Source organism: Misgurnus anguillicaudatus, chromosome 9 (assembly GCF_027580225.2).
Source record: "Misgurnus anguillicaudatus chromosome 9, ASM2758022v2, whole genome shotgun sequence".
Lineage (NCBI taxonomy): Eukaryota > Metazoa > Chordata > Actinopteri > Cypriniformes > Cobitidae > Misgurnus > Misgurnus anguillicaudatus.
The window spans coordinates 4,636,577-4,655,160 of record NC_073345.2 but is presented as its reverse complement, the minus strand read 5'-3'; the positions used below and the strand labels follow the sequence as shown (position 1 = coordinate 4,655,160).

General features: G+C 38.5%; 1 protein-coding gene across 1 annotated transcript in view; it reads right to left on the bottom strand.

Moving 5' to 3' along the window:
• Positions 1–803: 803 nt before the first annotated feature.
• gabra6b (gamma-aminobutyric acid type A receptor subunit alpha6b) overlaps positions 804–18,584 on the bottom strand; it is a 44,109-nt gene continuing 26,328 nt past the window's right edge. The window contains 3 exon segments of the mRNA XM_055180626.2: positions 804–2,651; positions 8,518–8,768; positions 16,036–16,283. Coding sequence (XP_055036601.2) covers positions 2,642–2,651; positions 8,518–8,768; positions 16,036–16,283 — 509 coding nt within the window. The 3' untranslated portion in view covers positions 804–2,641.

Here is an 18,584-nt window from a genome sequence, read left to right as displayed (position 1 = left end):
TCAAATTAAATTGGCTCAATAGGAGGAAACACCCCCACCGTTCCTCCCATTGTTGGCATCAAATTCCAATTAAACAGAAGTCAACATGGACAGGTTACATGACACACAGTCACGCTTGTATTTGCATGTGTGCACCAAACAATTTCAATGTAAATTCATTGTTCTGCAATAAAACGACTGACTTACATGACTAGATGCAATCTACAGTGCCATGTTTTAGTATAAAAATCCACTCTTTCAAACCAGGGGTGAGTTTCCCGAACAACGACGTAACTCCCTGCTGAACCACCATAGTACGATGCATAGTTGGAGAAACAAACTACCTTGTCACGACTGTTTCCCGAAAGCATAGTAACTTTGTCGCACATTCGTCGTTTGAACCATGTTGGTTAAACAACATAGTTGATGATGTCACGTGGGAGGTGAAGTACTAATTAATCTGTGCAAATCAAATTAATTTCAGATTATTGCTGTAAATAAAATATATTGCATCAGAAGACTGATTTTGTTATTGTGATTTAGTTATCTGTTGTTTATTTTCAAGATATTTAATTCATGTGCAAGTTCCCTCATGCGTCACTCCTCCCAGGGATTCCCCAGGGTCTTAAAGCTCGTAGGGCTGCGCACATGCGCAGTTTCAAATGCAGCACTTTAATTCTGTTTACAAACCTAAAGACATAAAATAAAATTTTAATATATCGTCGCTGCCCGATGAAACTCATGTATGTCCAAAACGGTTACTTTTCAAGAAGTGGAAAAAAACACAGTATATCAAAAGCAGTTGAATGTAGCGTTGTCATCTTTACATGTAACCATAATCTTGCCAGTGTAATGATATAATCCACATTTGACCAAAATTGAGTTTAAATGGACATACGTGCATATTTTACAGTAACGGTGGTCGATACGCGTTCTTCCGATCAATAATTAGAATTAGGGCTGGGCCGGTTTGGATTTTTTTTACCGCGGTCGGTAATCAACAAATTCCCGCGATTTTGTGGTTTATTGTACAACGAGTTAAATAACATGCATGATTTATTTATCTTTAATACAAAACACGTGCAAATTACTTAAGGAACATGTAAAGTGAATATTATTTCCTTCCACATTTCTTCAATTTCAACATTCAACAACTTGAACAATTAATATTATCAGTTAAAAAAAATTTTTAACGCATTGTGCATGTCCACACGTGCTTACAGACATTTCGCCACTTTTCTATCCTTAATTTGTGAATGGCTTGTAAATGATTTCTGCCCTGACGGTCTGGTAAATTAAAATAACCATTTGTATGAGAGATCACTTGTACTGCATATGTGTCTGTGCTTGAGTATAGCTGGGAAGCCGCACGGAGACGCGTGTGTGTGGGCAAGATGACGCGGTCCGTCTGTCTCGCGCGCGCCCGGGCAGTCCGCGTATAAATTAATTAAATGTGTCTTGCAAACTATGAAGGGACAATGAATCAATTCACTGACATGGTAATGCTAAACAGACACTTTGTTTGCACAGTCCTACCGTAATTTTGTCACTCCTACACGTACGTCTGGCGTCAGGGGGGAAACGTTTAGCTCGATGAAGGAAAGTCATTGTCTCACCAGGCTATGTTTATTCGGCTATCCAGTGCTGAGCTTCGATGAAACTTCACGAGACCGGCGAGAGGCTTCCACAGGGCGGGAGATACGCGGCGTGATTGACAGCTTTGACACCAAATGGATATCCGTGAAAATCAGACGACATGATTTCACAACTTTTCATTGGCCATTTAAATATGTGAAGCATACTGTATACGGAAATTAACCATGACATTTAATTCGTCGAAAAATCTCAAAATCGGCAAAATGGACATACGTGGTTTTCATCGGACAGCGACGATAGTTAGAATGATGGATATAGACTGTACTACATGTTTTTTGCTTATTTTGTTCAAAAGCATGATCAACGTAAGTCTACATATTATAATAACAAGGAACAATGCTTCTAACTTGTCGTTCAAACCACACAAGTTTGTTCATTTGAACTATGGTTTCAGGAAACACCAAATCGCTGAAGTTTGTCAGTAACAACGAAACTTACGACAGTAGTTGGCTAACGATGCTTTCTGGAAACGCACCCCTGAGCGAGTGGTTTACAACCAAAAGATCCAACCATCACTGAACACTTTCTTTATCCAACAAAGACTTTTCTTTTAGTTTGTTGCAGTTTAATGTACATATTGTACAGTTAAGGAATGTCTGAAAACAATCCAAGAAGTGTGACCAAATGGTTTTGTTTTCAATATATTGTTAGATGTTTCTTTTGAATGTTGTGTTGGGTTGTGCTGCTTTTATTGTGTCCTGAAATGAACTGCCAGCTCTTTTATAATGTATCTGTGTTCGTCTGTAGAGGCTTTGTTGTGCTGGATGTTTTTTACACAAGTGTCAGTGCACCTTGAATATCCATAGGGAAGAGCAGAGTCCTTCTGTAGTCAGAGAGTATCATCCCACAGAAAGGTCAACACATACTCTCAGGGCCAGATCAGAAGGAGGGTTAAGAAAAGGGGTGGTGTCCCTTTGGCACAATCACAAACACATTGAAGTCCACTGCTACATCCGTCCAAGCAAGAGTTCATTAACATTGTCTTTGGAGTTTCTCTCCACATGGCTCACACTTCCCTAAAAGATAAAAAATACATTAAATATCTAATCGAATACAGCAGGTTCGAACAAAATTCATGAAAGCAACACTAATAAACAGCCATTCCTGTCAACATTTCACGGATATAAAACAAAATCCACCAATAATCAGTTTATAAACAGGTTTAAACCTTTCTTCCTCCCCTCCATTTTTCAAAGTCAGGCTCGATGTGCTTTGAAAATGACAATGCTGATGACTATTAGCAAACTGACTGTCAACTTTTATTCTCCCAACATCGATTTTGTATCACACTGTCCAGACTTCAAAGCACCAGCAGTCTATCCAGTTTATGCCTGAGAGGATTTCTCATTTACGATGAGAATAACATTAGGTACAGGCTTATTTGTGTTGACAGGTCATGGACGTAGGCCTTATTTGTAGTTTACCGGTCAGTAAGGAAGCCAGCTTTTAGATGTAGACGCATCAACGGGGCTTTCTTTCTTATAGGTAGAATATAATTTAGTTTCTGTATCGATCCAGATTGTCCAAGAGGGAGAGGATGTTGTCTTAGATGGCCTATGATGAAAGGTACTGAGAAAGCTGATGAATTGCTTAGCTTTCAGACACTAGATTTCTATGAAAAGGAAAAGCTTCATGAAAAAGTTGTTCATAAAAGCATATGTATTACTTTCGAACAAGACTCTATCCTGTATTTGGATAAAGGATCTCAGGCCTGTGCTTTAACAGACTTGAGAGCCAAATGATTACGTAACAAAGCACATTACTACAGAACCACAGCCACTTTCTTCCTTTCATTTTCAATCACAGTCTTTTTTAAATTTAATATGTTCAAAGTAATTTGATTCAGCACCTTCATTCTACTACACACAGCACACTGTAACAATTATAATGCATAAGGCATACAATTCCTAACAATCAAATCACACATATGATATTGAAACAGACGGGGGAAATAAAGTGGCGCGATTAGCTGCGTGACATCATTAACAATTGGGGGCTTTTATATACTTGGCGCAATAGTGTTTTTTTTTTGCTAGTTTCAGCCCGACGCAGTTATTACTAAATAGCAAATGCATTTGCCCCCGTGGGCATGCCGGTCTTAAAATGAGTGTCTAAGTGCATTGTCAGCAACGTTTCAAATTTTTTATATGAAAATTAACACTTTTTCAGTGTTTGGCTGATTTTGCGACTTCTAGTCAGGTGCGACTTATACGTCAAAATGATTTGATATAAACCAAGAGAAACCGTTACCGTCTACAGCCGCGAGAGTCCACGCTGTGCTGTTCCTGTATTTATGTAATTCCATGTATTCAGTGATGTGGAATGACTTCAGGAGCTTGGTGAACTTGATTTGGCTCGTCGTGTTAATTTAGCCTATTCAGCCTCCCAGGTATGTTCGATATGTTATTGTGTTCGGTGAATAAGTGGTAATGTTACGTTAATATCTACACCTATTCAGCCTGCTGTTCTGTGTGCCATTGTTTAGTTGAATAACTTGCCTTTCCAGATAAAATGTCTGTTTTTGGGCTTGGATTTTGTGAAATCATTTTCTAAATAAACGCGACGTATAGTCCAGTTTGACTTATTTGTTTTTTCCTCTTCAAAATGCATTTTTGCCTGATGCGACGATCCGGAGCGATTACTCTTGAGTCTCTTGGACATAAATGAGGACAGATTCCAAAAGAGCTGCTTTACCTGTAGCCTGGTAAGTAAGCTGATTGTTTAGCATTTATTTTGAAATGTTTTTTTTTTAATGCAACCCCACGGATTTAATTATTGGCACCCTTATGCTGCGTTTACACCGGCAGCGGTAGAGGCGTGAAGCGCGAGTGATTTTAATGTTAAGTCAATGTGAAGACGTGTTGACGCGCGTCTGGAGGTCTCGTGGCACAGATGAGGTGTTTGGCGTGGTGCGGAAGACGCGATTCCGCCTCATTCGCGCGTCTAGTTCGTGCAAAATAAGCGCCTGGTGCCGTACGCGCGAATGGTGCTGTTTGTGCATTTTGCGTTTGACGCGAATTGCCGGCTGACGCCCGAGTTGAAAAATTTTAACTTTGGCGGAATTTTGCGCCACGTCAACCAATCAGGAGCCCGCTTGCTGCTTGCTTGCCGCCCCGTCCGGAGTCACCCATTCAGGACCTCGCTTGGAAGAGTGTTAGTTAGGACATCGGGCAACCTGGTAAGTTGTAATACACATTTCACTTTTGAGTCACGTGACGTTTATCGACCCACGCCATTTATTTCCCCCCTATAGTAAGGTTACCAAATACAAACCGGTAAACCTCTCGATAAATGCACAATCAACATCAGTCATCTTGCAAACAGACAACCGCATAGCACTTACCCCTCCCACAAGAAGAGGATTTTGCCTCTGACACGTATCAAATGCTTGCTTTTTCCGCGCGTCTACTTTGCTCTAAACGCGCGAATGCAACTGTTCGAGTGGCAAACTAGCCGGGGTAGATATGACTTGACGCCTGAAACGCGGTTGGTGTAAATGCAGCATAAGTAAATATAAGCAAAAATTATATGGAAATTAATCTGTATTGTTTATCTTTTTGATCTTTCATCCAAAAAAGAAAGAAAAAACACCAAAAAGTAACTTTACATTGTGTCTCACCAGATAGATAGATAGATAAATATAAATCCATAAGACTATATATTTAGATGGCTGCCTAGGAGACATTTCCTGACATATTTTAGAGAGGTAGTAAGTGAATGATCATTACATGAAAGTTATGGCAATGGCCTGCGTGAAGATGGGAAAATTAGGGAATTGAGGCTGTGCTGACATTTAATGCCTTTGATTTATGAGAGAAATGTTTCGTCTCCTATCACGCACTCCAGTGGGCAATAAAGTGAAGAGCTATCCCCCGCAGGTAGTTTCTGTGAATGTACACACACGCGTGCACACACAGTCTGATGGTGTGTGTCTGACAAAGAAATGATAGTAGGTACTACTGACCCGATGGTGATTTTTACAGTAATGAATAGCTCCATTCATGTCCAGACATTAGGGATGCACATTGGCTGTGTTGGCATGCGCGTGTGTGTGTGTGTGTGTGTGTGTGTGTGTGTGTGTGTGTGTGTGTGTGTGTGTGTGTGTGTGTGTGTGTGTGTGAGAGAGAGAGAGAGAGACAGAAAGGGGGACATATCTCATATGTTTCTTTTGTCCCGTGGCAGAACTATTCAGCTTTTATTCCTTCATTCTATTTTTCTTCTTGAATTGAAAATTGAAGAGTAGCATAAGGACAGATATTATCCAGGTTAAAATTTTTGAATGAAAATGTGAATTTCATATAAGTGTTTTACATTTAGAACATTGCAGGTCATTTTACATGAAAATAATGAAATATTTTTCAATTGTCAGCAAAAAAAATATATCACGATAACGTCACCTAGACTAGTTTTAGGATTTAAATGATTGGAAAACACTCCAATTCCTGATTTGTTGGCAGTTTACATAAAATTAATTTAAGATTATATGTTATAGCAAATTTGAACTGGTTTCATGTCAACAACATTAAAGATCCCATAACATTTGAGTGCTTCAACAAAGTAAAATATCAACAGTGTGATGGTAAATAACAACAGCGATTGTGTTATATCCTTTCTCACCCAATTATGCAGAAGGGACATGTTGTGCCAATTAAATGTATGAGCCATAGTTACAGTAACTAGCAGGGTGTTAATGTAAAACAAACACTTTAAACAGAACATCTGTGTTCAAACACAAATATATTTTTAAAACTAATTCCAGAGGCATTATCACGATTTATACCTTCAATGATTTATTGTGACTGGTTGAGAAAGGTTTCACAGGTATGCATTATTTTCAATAAATGCACACCTGAACTGTCAAATGTATTAAAAATAACCTTCAGAGCAATGTCTGTGGTAATCGTGGTATAAGAGGAATAATTGACTCCGGTCCTTTGAAAATAATGCACACCTGCGGTGTAACGGCACTTCCCGTCGCATTACCACATTGGGTGTTCATTATTTTCTAATAATTCAACAGCCTGTCGTCAAATATCCCTTACGAATAGCCAACAACTTGTGTCAATTTATGGCTATAAATACCTGTCCTTCTACAGGTGCATTTCAAAACATGAAATGGCATAATTTGTATGAAACACCATGAATCTTAAGGGCTCATTACAGTTGTGCGTAGGTCCCACGATGTAGCTGCGACGGGAAGGTTTTTCGTCGGTTTTCATTTATACTTTTGCGTCGTCGTCCGCATCGACGTGCAAACACACGCGCAGACCGCTGGTAGGCAGTATCCACGAGTGTAACCACAGTAGCAGCGCAAGCATCAATGAAGAAGAAGCTTTGGCAAGTTAACCCACAAACGAAGAAGAAACAGCAACTTGTTGTGTATGATTTGAGAAGATCAGCAATGATGGAAGTAAATAAACAGCTACTTTTGATGCAGTTTGAGTTAAATCACTCCTCAACTTGGCTCATCTTTGTTTTCACCGTCGCAAACGGAAATACCTATGATGCAGTATTTTTTCCTGACGGGAGGACCAATCACAGCGCTTGTGGTCCGCGTAGATCTGACGAGCTGTTAAAAATTTTGCGAGATGCACGTCAGGCTACGCAGAGCTAGGCACAGGCTACGGATAACATACGGCGTAGAGCTTACACACAACTACAAATCGGGCTTTAGGCTGAACAATTCAGAGCATCTTTTAAGCATTTATTGCCCTGACCAGTAATTATTACTCTTCCAAATGTATTTATCTTTGACAAATGTTTGAGCACATTGTTTTGTCAAAACTAGGGTGGAATGTGTGTGTGTGCAGAATGTGTAGCACCAACAGCAGAGCAAATAATATTGCATGGATTTGAAAATTGATTTTTTTTCAGTCCATATTTTCATTGAATAATGATTTCAATACTGTATATCTTTGTCTTTTGAGCTTGAGGCAATATAGATTTATTTTTATTTTATGGAAAATCTCAGATTGTGTTTTACTCAAAAGAAAACAACATATGGTTATGAACCAAAAACGTACAGAACTTGTGCTTGAAAATACTTTCTTTTTCTCATCTTGTATAGAAACAGGACTCTTATTATTCCTCCTATTATTACTGTAACTTCTATTAGGTTATAAATGTGAATTTTAATGAGGAATATTATGGGTAGGGAGAGTACAGGAAAGCGGGAAAGGAATGTGCCCAATAAAACTCAAAATGATTCATAGCTTTGGTCAGAAATAAGTACCAATTAAATATATAGATCCTATCATAAAATAATTTTTTTTCTTCCGTTTAACACAGTCATTGTTAAGTCATTGTTAATATTTTTAACGAAAATAAAATAAGTCATTAAAGTTTTTTATTATATCCAGTCATTGACACTTCTAATTCATAATCTTTAAGGATTTTGTGAAGGATTACCACAACTGTCATAAATAGTCAAGCAGGCAATAGTGTGTTATGAGCAACCATCATACAGAAAAAATGATCCTGAATTTTGAAGGCTTGTGCAAACCCGCCACCCCCCTCCACCATAGCTTGATTATACACTGTCCTGCTCTGAGACCTAATCAAGCTTTTACTTCTTTGACATGTTACGTAATGTAGAAGGCAAAATAATTTTTTTCCTATTGGAGCCTTTAGTAAGAGAAGAAAAGTGGCTGTTTTTCTGTTTCTACTGTGTATATTTGCCTGAACCATTTGTAAATCGAGTTAAAACTTCATTTACATGGTCGTTCATGCTGTGTGTGACAAAGACTCATGTTGTGTGGCAAAGCATTTGTGGTTGATAAAGCAATTAACACTAGAAGATAAAAACACAACTTCAGAGGACTTTATATAGTTACACAAAACAATAGAAAGCAAGTTCTAACAAACAACGAGTTGGATTCCTACCTGGACTCCATAGTGTCTTTGGTGAGATAGACAATCCAGTAGACCAAGTTGAAGGCCCCAAAAGACAGAGGAAAGAGGATACGTGAGTATTTGTCAATTATGCTAGTTCCTGTCAGAATGTTGTTGGCAGGGACAGCAGATCCTTGCTGACGGAAATCAAGCTGAGGCAACCTGGAAAACCTCTCAGTAGCATCTCTTTGAGATAAGGAGTTCAGTCTTTTCTTCAACACACCTCCGGGGTCCATAGGATGCTGAGTGAACACAGAGAGACAGAAAGATGTAACTATGACATGAAAACAAGCCTGCCATTTATCAAAGTTTGGTTGGTGATGGCAGGTGAGAGTAATTTTGCTATAAATGGGTCTTCAACAGGGGGTCCGGGTCCCCTTGGAGGTCCTTGGTGGCATTACCAGGGGTCCTCCAAATATTCTTAAAATTGTCAGAATTTGAAAAAGAATTTTGAATATATATGGGGGGATGGGGTGAAATTAGGCAACAAAATGCATTAATAGGCTAATAAAAAATTTATTAAAATGAAGGTTCCCATGTTAAAATCTATTTAGTAAATTATGTGTTATTTTATGTAGTATGTTAGCAGTATGTGATTAATGTATGTAAACGATTATATAAATACTAGTGCTGCCAATCAATTAAAATATTTAATCTAGATTAATCGCATGATTGTCATGAGTTAACTCACGATTAAATGCAAATTAATCACATATTTTTGTCTGTTCTATATTTACCTTAATTTAACACTTTTTACGTTTTTAATACTCGAATCAACATGGGTGTGGACAAATATAGATGCTTTATGCCAATGTATGTTTACACCAGCCTGTTAACATTTTCGACAGAACCATCAGCCATTGATTTATATATGAATTTTCCTTTCCTTTTTCCATTTTGGTTTGCTGCTGCATCATTTGTGACCCGTGCTGGCAAATTCAGTCGGAATGAGCACATTTTGAAAAATTTTTTTTTCACATTCTCTATTAAAAAACCTTCAAAACAATGCATGATTTGTTGGAATCTGACAAAACATTACAGAACTACACCTGTTTGACGTTGACAGAGTCAGCAAAGTTAATTGTTTAAAAAAATCCAAAAAACCACAAAAGTGCAGCTTCCATACCTTAAAATCACTGGTTAAAATAATAGATTTGGCACACACAAAGTCAAAAACAATATCAATATGTGTTAATCTTTTTTTCTTTCTTTTATTGTTTGATTGACATTGAGACAGACAGCTTTAAGATCTACTGTAATACAAGGATCTAATATAATTTTACACATCATTTTTCCTCAACAGTTAATCAAACACTCACTTAAGTCATAACAGATTATATCTGCGTGAATTCTTGTCAAAACTGATATTTTTATAATTGTAATTCTGTGTAGATGTCTATACACTGGGAACGCGCACTTGCACATCTGTATGCATGCTTGAGGTGTGTCAGTCAGCTAACGGAAGATCGTTTTTTTGAGTCTTGTCGCTCTTAATAACTCTTTTAACATCAAGCAAGTCCTGCACTCTATTTTCTAACTCCTGCATGTTTTAAAACCGAAAACACAAGTGAATGGACAACCATACTTTGTGTATTAGATTAAAGGGATAGTTCACCCCAAAATGAAAATAATGTCATTAATGACTCAGCCTCATGTCGTTCAAAGTCGCAAGACCTCCGTTCATCTTCGGAACACAGTTTAAGATGTTTTATATTTAGTTTGTTGACCCTTCATTGAAAATCTATGTACGATATACTGTCCATGTCCAGAATGGTAATAAAAACATCATCAAAAGTAGTCCATGTGACAGCAGTGGGACAGTTGGAATGTGTTGAAGCATCAAAATACATTTTGGTCCAAAAATACTGAAAATTACGACTTTATTAGCATTGTCTTCTCTTCCGCGTCTGTTGTGAAGCACATGCGCGAGACCAAAGTCACGTGACTGCAGCGATGCGGATGACGTACGACGCGGCTGACGCGTTATCTGGTGCGCCCCAGCTGTTTTTTTTTTGTGCACCCGGGCTTCGTTAACAGTCTGAGGGAAACACATGCTGTAAGTTTAAAGAAAAAACCCGCAAACATGTTTGAGGATAACATGTCATCTGCGTCACTGCAGTCACGTGACTTTAGTCAAAGTCTAATTTGATGATGTTTTATAACCTTTCTGGACATGTACAGTATATTGTACGTAGATTTTCAATGAAGGGTCAGAAAGCTCTTGGACTAAATATAAAACATCTTAAACTGTGTTCCGACGATAAATGGAAGTCTTGCGAGTTTGGAGCGACATGGGGGTGAGTCATTGGTGACATTGTTTTCATTTCTGGGTGAACTATCCCTTTAAGCATTTAGGACGGTACACCTCTCATAAAATGTACAAATAAAGATAATTTTAAATGTTCAATGACTTTAGAGCATTGGGACCGGTAGACGAGGGCTTAATGTTCTAATTTTTATGAATACCTCAAACTCATTTAGACAGCACAGGTCACATTTACTGTCTAAGGCTCTGTCTCAATTATCAAGGGTCAAACAGAAATTGCGCGTTGCTTGCGTTAATCGCACGTTAATAAAATTTGTGGGTTAAACTTAATTTGTTTTAACATGTTATTAACGTATTCATTCTCTGGCCTACATAAATGTACATTAATGCAACTAGCTAAAATAAGCCAAAACTAGTTTAAATTGTATGACAATTTGACTAAAATGACTTAAATTGTGTGCTTTAGGAATAAAAGCTATGACATTGGTCATTTTATATTGAGTTTTCTTAGTAAAAAGTCATTAATTTCTCTGTGATTGCAATGCAGGTATATACCATATTAAATTGTTAGTATTCCATACTAACACAAATGTTGATTACACCATTTAAATAGCTGAAACAAGTCTTCACTTTAAATGACCAGGTCTATTTTGGGATTATTTTCTCTCTGATCGCTGACTCCAGGGAAACTTTTGGCATGGAACGATCCTTTTGACTCGGTTCCATGATTTAGCAGGTTTCCAAGCAGCGAGTGTCAGCTTCAGATCACTGTGTCGTCCTCACTGCTGTTTAAAATCACCCAGGAAGCACCTGGCTCACACTGTTGAAATACCACAGATATTTTTGCATACAGGTGCCACCTAACTCAAGGAAATTGGACATTTACAAACTGCTTCGTATCTTGTTTCTGGCTCTTGTGGTTTATTCTCAGCTCATTTTGTTGAGTACTTAAGATATCAAGTTTACATGTGCCCAACTAATAAGTTTAATCAGAGCAGTTCAAGCAACATAGATTTATTAGATGCATGAGCAAAATTCCATTGAAAGACTAGCATTGCTATAGCAACTCATTAGATTGGGTAGTGAAGTTTTACACACTGGTTAGTTAAGAATAAATCAATTGCTTAATAAGTACATAAAAATTTGTGGTCAAAACTGATTCCTTACTTTACCCTGATTATAAAACGCTAAGCTTACAATGTTGATTTATAATTTGGGCTGTCAAAAGCCTCTTTTGTGTGAAAATACTTCCTTCCACTTTGGATTTGAAGCCCAGGATGACAGGTAACCCTTTAGCCGCTGGGTGAACATTCACTCTGGTGGCAGCTATTACAGTCCCAATTTGTGACTGTCAGCTCAAGTGATTAAATAAGGCCGCATTTACATTGCATGTTTAAAGTCACTTAACTCAATTCTCTCTCAAGTGGCACAGATCGGATATGACCCAGGAAAAATTCTATGAATCGGCTACAACCATTCACATCCGCAATGTATGCAGAAAGATCAGATATTTCCATCTCAAGATGTCTAATATGTCATGGAAAAGCAAAGTTGGCAAATGAAGTCAACTCAGGTGGAGACTTACAATCACATGACTCTTCTTAGCGCAATGGAGGACAACGGCTAGTTGAGTAATGCTGAAGTTTCATGTGTTGTTACATAAATAAAGCCATATAATCTTGTAAGTAAACAATGTATACAGTATTTATTTTGTCTGTGTTTTGGCCACCTGGTGTCACCAGGAGTCCTCATGCTTTGCCAGGGTCCCTACTCCCTATAGGATCATACAAAGGACTTCTTGGACATTGCTCACCAAACATACTTTCCAGATAAGTCACTAATTGTTTTCTATTGCACAAACTTTAATGACCCACTTAAAACCCAGCTTGCCAGTCATGATCCTTAAGGGAGTTTTTATTAATTTTGTATATTGGGCTCTGGTGCTGAGTGGTTCCCCCTTCACCATTGGCAAGGTGCAGGAGGACGTCTCCCCTAAACATTTTTTTTGGGGGGGGGGCAGTAAGCACAAGGCTCCGCAGGTTGTGGAGCCAAGCCGGTTCCCGGACTCTGTGTGTACCACCAGGCGAGCCGGTGTTTGTGAAGGCCTTCGCACCCAAACCAGTTCCCAAGATGGCTGCCACTCTAGAAGCAGTTCCCAAGATGGCTGCCACTTTAGAACTATTTTCCACTGAGGCCCCTGATCCTTCTTTTCTGGCCAAGATGGCTGAGCTAGAGCTCTCCAGACCCTCAACCTTGGCCAAGATGGCCTCTCTCTCTCCTGTGTCTTGTTAAGGTCCTGAGTGCCACCGCCGTCATCTCCAGTTACACCCTGGTTCCCAACATCTGGTTTCCTTGCCCTGCCAGCTTCCTGCTCTGCCCTAGCCTCCTACCGTGCCGGCTCCACTCCATCCTGTCTCCTGGTTCTCTGCATGTTGTTGCCTGTGGGATTTACTTGTTTTACTCTTATGTAAACTTTGCTGCATTTTTGATCCGTGAATTGTTTTGCCAAGTGTTTAGTTTAAATGTTGATATCGTATATGGGTCGCTTTTAAAATACAGGCAACAAATCAGAATTGGGCATGAACATTTGCAGTGTAAATGCAGCCTTATATCCTAGTTCTAAAATTCCCAGTGGCAGAATGATACAAACCGTTTGCATGATGATACTAGGGGATTATCGCATGGCCAGAAAAGCCTCTCAGCGAATAACAGATTCGAGAACTAGCAAGAAACGTAACATTTTTTAAACGTGTCATCTAGACACAATGCGTGAAGCAAGTGTCTTTTGCTAGTTTCAACCCACCGCAATTATCATTTTCACGTTTAGCGCCACGTTGTTTAAATAGCAAATGCATTTGCGCCCAATGTTGTGCCCATGGGTGTTCTGGTCTGAAAACAAGGTGTGTTCAGGTGCATTGTTGGCGCATGGCTATTTTGAGGCAACTAAAATAGACTACGCCATTGACCAACAAAAACCTGCTCTAAAGTCAATGGTGCAATATTGTTTTTGTTATTTAATGTTTTTAAATGCTTTCCCACGGATTTATTGTATATGATGACTCTGTACCTGTGGATATGGTGAGATGAGAACCTTTTATAAGTAGTACTTTAAAAAAAACATGCCGCAAATGCTTTATTCTTGTTTGTATTTTTGGAGTACAAACCTTTTCTTGCATATTTGGAAATTATTTTATGAGATTACAATGATGATGTAGGATATTAATACATTTACAGCTATTAAAAGCCTGCTATTTTTACTTCCATGACTAAAAAGACGTCTTTTGAAGGTTTGATCCAAAAAATAACAATTTCAATAAAAATGAAAACAACACAATTATTTAACATTAATCTTAAACTGGGAGTCTTCTTCCTCCGCTTAGTTTTTCAGTTTACAAAGTCATCTAAATAGGGATTAGACATAGCGCCAGCGCAACTGGCTTTTAAAGGGGATGAGAGATAAGACTCTCATTGGTTTATTGCACGTTACAAGAATAGAAACAACCCTTTTCGACCCTACGCTCGGCGCACAAACCATTTTTCCCGTCGTTAAATTAGCAAAAGTGAAATCGGATACGCCCATTTAGATGCCCGTTTTTTCTGATATATAACTTTAAGGATGTACTTCTAACTGCCTTGATGATGTATAATGACAGATCCACTGTCATGCGGTGATCACAGGCATCAGATTTAGAGCCAATCTCATTTCTCTGTCTTACCCCTTCCCCTTCACTTGTTTTCGAGGGGCAAGGGGAAGACGAAGACAAAGGGGTAAGACAGATCGTTTCTCTAAAAAATAAGACACCACTCGATTACCATTTGCGTCACCTTCCCTTGCCGCTAACTGGCTGCTACGTCAACAGACGAGCGTTGATATAAACAAATAAGATCCCGTCGTCTCAGGTATCGATTGCCTGAGCTGAGCTCAACAAATAGCGCATAACTTAGCTGCTAGCTAGCAGCTTAACTAGCGATTCAAAACAAAAACATTACAATTAAAACCGCTTGAACATTTTATTTAAAGTATCATAAAACATGAGTGTCATAATATAATATTAATTAAACTGATGAAAATAACGTTAATTTCATTTGTGCGACTTCTTGAAGTTCGACGTTCTTGAAGTTCGACGTTCAGCCATAAAAAATCTTGATGCGATTCTCCTGAGAAATTCCTACATTAAAGTTTACCCCTCTCTTTCAAGTGTGGTCCTTATCACACTTCGTTTCAAGGGCTATGTATCCCTACGCCTTGGCCCTAGTCCTTGATCAAACTGAGAATTGAGATCTCACTTCGCCTCACATGAACGCGCAAAACCGAGGGGTAGGGGTAAGACAGAGAAATGAGATGCACCCTTATTCACGCAGTGTAGCAAAGCGAAGCACAACCCACCTACAGAAAATGACTCTGCAAATAACTACAATTTTAGTATTCAAACAGAGATGACGACAGAGATGCAAAAGTTACGTATTGCAGCTTCAAAGAGACTATTAAAACATTTGTGCTATTTAACTCTAGCACTTTAAGGCATTTGGCTTGAATATTTTACAGTGGTTTACAGTTTATTTTTGTGGCTGTTTTGTATGGTTTGAGCTTTTTGCATATAATTCCTATATAAAGGTTAATGTCTGGAGAAACATGTTAATATGTGAAATTAATGTTTAAATATCAAGTACAGTTGTACCAAAAAGCTATCTAACCAATGGCATATATACAGTAAGGGGTGTTTGAAAAACCTTTTGGAAACCAATAAGTATTTTTGGTAAAACAAGTGTAGGAGAAAATGCACACTTTACCGTTAAAGAGACATGCATGCCATAACAAAGCTTTTCTTAAACTCATTAAAGCCAGACATAAGTGTTACCATGCCCAAAACTGATTAAAACACTGACAGATGAAACTGGAAGCACCAAACAAATGCTGAGCCACTGTCTCACTCCCTATTGCAATCCCTTTTGATATAACACATTCATTAACTCTCTTGGGACAGGACAGGAGTACTATGGGAGTGCATTTTCCCCTACAGCAATCAGGCTAGACAGAGAGGATAGAGCCTGCCATGCTTTCTGCTGGATGTTTTGTTACATCAAACTGATTACATAATCTGCAGCAGCAAAATGGCTGGGGAGACCACTGGCTGTCTCATTTTGTCTACTCTGCTTGTTATCAGCTGAAACGAAAGCGAGCTATTAAAGAGAGAGAGAAAGGCTGAAATAAATGACCAAGGAAACACAAAGACAAGAATTACCAAAATGACTTCTCTATCACCACTGGCCGCTGCTGTAGCCGCAGCATGGGTTGTGTTTGCCCACCGAAGTTCCTTACTGGCCTGCAAGGTTGAAAAATAGTTGACAGCGGCAAATTCGATAAGGGCAGAGAATACAAAGGCAAAGCAGACAGCGATAAACCAGTCCATGGCTGTGGCGTAGGAGACTTTGGGAAGAGAGTGTCGAGCGCTGATGCTCAGCGTGGTCATGGTTAGCACTGTAGTGATACCTGTTGAAAATACAAAAAATACAGTCAGAAAAATAGATCTGCTTACTTTCAATACAATTTTCAGGTCGTGATAAATGCAGCCTCATTTTCAACATATTAAATAAACAGTTCACACAGAAATTCTGTTTCATACTGTTATTGTTTTCCGTAGAACACAAAAACTGGTTTTGACGAATTCACCCCAATTACCCGTCCATACAACTCTTGTGCTATTCATATAATAGTTTTATGTGAGGAACATAACAAAATGTTAACAAAACACTTTTATCCAAATTGTATCAGTACTGTATGTGCATTAAATGGAGATTGAACCCATGACCTTTCCCACCTCAGTTATTACAAATCAAATATGGTGCCTGTGAATGGTTGGAAAATAACAGTATCAAATATTTTTTGCATGGCTTGTTGTCCTAAAGTCAAAACACTAAGAGGCTGTTTACATCTGGTATTAAGATGTGTTTTCGTCGCTCGGATCACAAGTGGACAAGAGAGACACATTCCTGTTTGAACACATTTGACCACATGCACGTTTACACCACAAAAGCAATCCAAACGAAAGTGTTTTCGACTACCTCTGAATGTGGTCAAAAGTGGACAAGCTCAAAACGTTTTACACCCCGTTTACACCTGTCTTTAGCATTGTCCACTTGTGATCCGATTGACCAAAACGCATCGGTATAAACAGCCCCCTAAGAGTCTGGACTTTTCCCGGTGGGCCGGTAGTGTTTTGAGGCCGCGAGACCCGGTCGGATAATAGTTATACATTGCAAGCTATATAGGAACCCCCACCGTCTAGCGTCCTGATGTGCGGCCGCTTCCCGCTGGTCAAAATGTGCAGCCTCTCTGCTCAACACAGTTGAGTGCTAAACCTGTTCGGCAGGTCCAACCATATAAAAAATATAGGGGGATCAGTGAGCGGGCCCTCCCCAAATGGCATAGCCTGTCGGCCTTGATGTAAAAAGCCGCCGAACGCCTGTTTATTGTAGTAGGCTACGTACGCGGTCGGACCCGTCAAGCACCCATTGTGCTTTCACAAAAGCACAATAAACGTCTCATATGGCAATAAATATCCTCACAACATTATTATTTCTCAAAACCTTGACAAAATCAAAGGAACTGTATTCTTACAGTTATTCAAAGATGCACACATTATTTTGCATATGATTTGAATATTAGACGAGAGTAGCCTATATAACGGCAATGAACGTTTCATATGGCAATACATATCCTCACATAACTTAACATAAGAGCATAATGAAATGAATAAACAGAGAAGGAAGCAGGATTGACATGTAAATTGTATTATTATTACCGGAAAAACAGCAATATTACTGAAATAAACTCTGAGATAAAGGCACCAAACACACTGTTAACCACACTAACAAGTCTAAATAAGCAATAAAAGTGGAAAAAACATTATTATCTCTTAAAACTTTATATGACAAAATTAAATTAAAAGGAAATGTTCTTACAATCTTTAAAATCTTTTATTATTATTATATTATTATACTATTATTATATATATATTTTTTTTTTGCAGATTGATTACGATTTGTATTACTCTAGTTTTACTACAAATACCATGGTTATGGTTATTATTATTATTATTATTTTATTTTTTTGACCACCGAGGGTCTGTGGTCTACGAAAATTCCCGGTAGATTTTTTGGTTGCACTCCGCCTCTGGGTCTGATGCAATTTGTTTAATTTAATAAAATGGTATTACTATTAATTTGATTAGGGTTAAAATAATTATATAAAAATTGATTATAAATGGTAATTGACAGTATAGAAGTTGTATAGAATATATAGAATAGTTTCAGTTGCAATGTAGTTTGACAGCGCCATGAGTTTTAGGTGAACTATCACATTTTAAAGTGCTGATAGGAAGATGAGGGTATATGGGGCAGTTTATAGTTATTTTAGAGTGGAGTATAAAGAAACATGGTCCACTAGTGCACGTTGCCTCTTTTAAACAGGTCATTAACTCAGAGCTCAGCACATACTCGCATGGGATAAACAACAAAGGGGCTATGCTTCGTTTCATAAAAACCTTGTGCTTTGACACTCTGTATGGTCTCTCGCCTCACACACCCATGCTTTACAGCTGCTAGGGGTACCTGTCATGATAAAATAATGGAATGGTGGGAGAGGGGAGGAGTCAATGGAGAATGACAGGATGGGCGATAGACGTAATCGCTTGAATAATAGAACATTTATGATTATTTAAAAAACAGACTAATTAGTTTTACAGTGGCAACCAGTGTGACCACCAAGAAATATTAGTCGCACTTGCAGAAA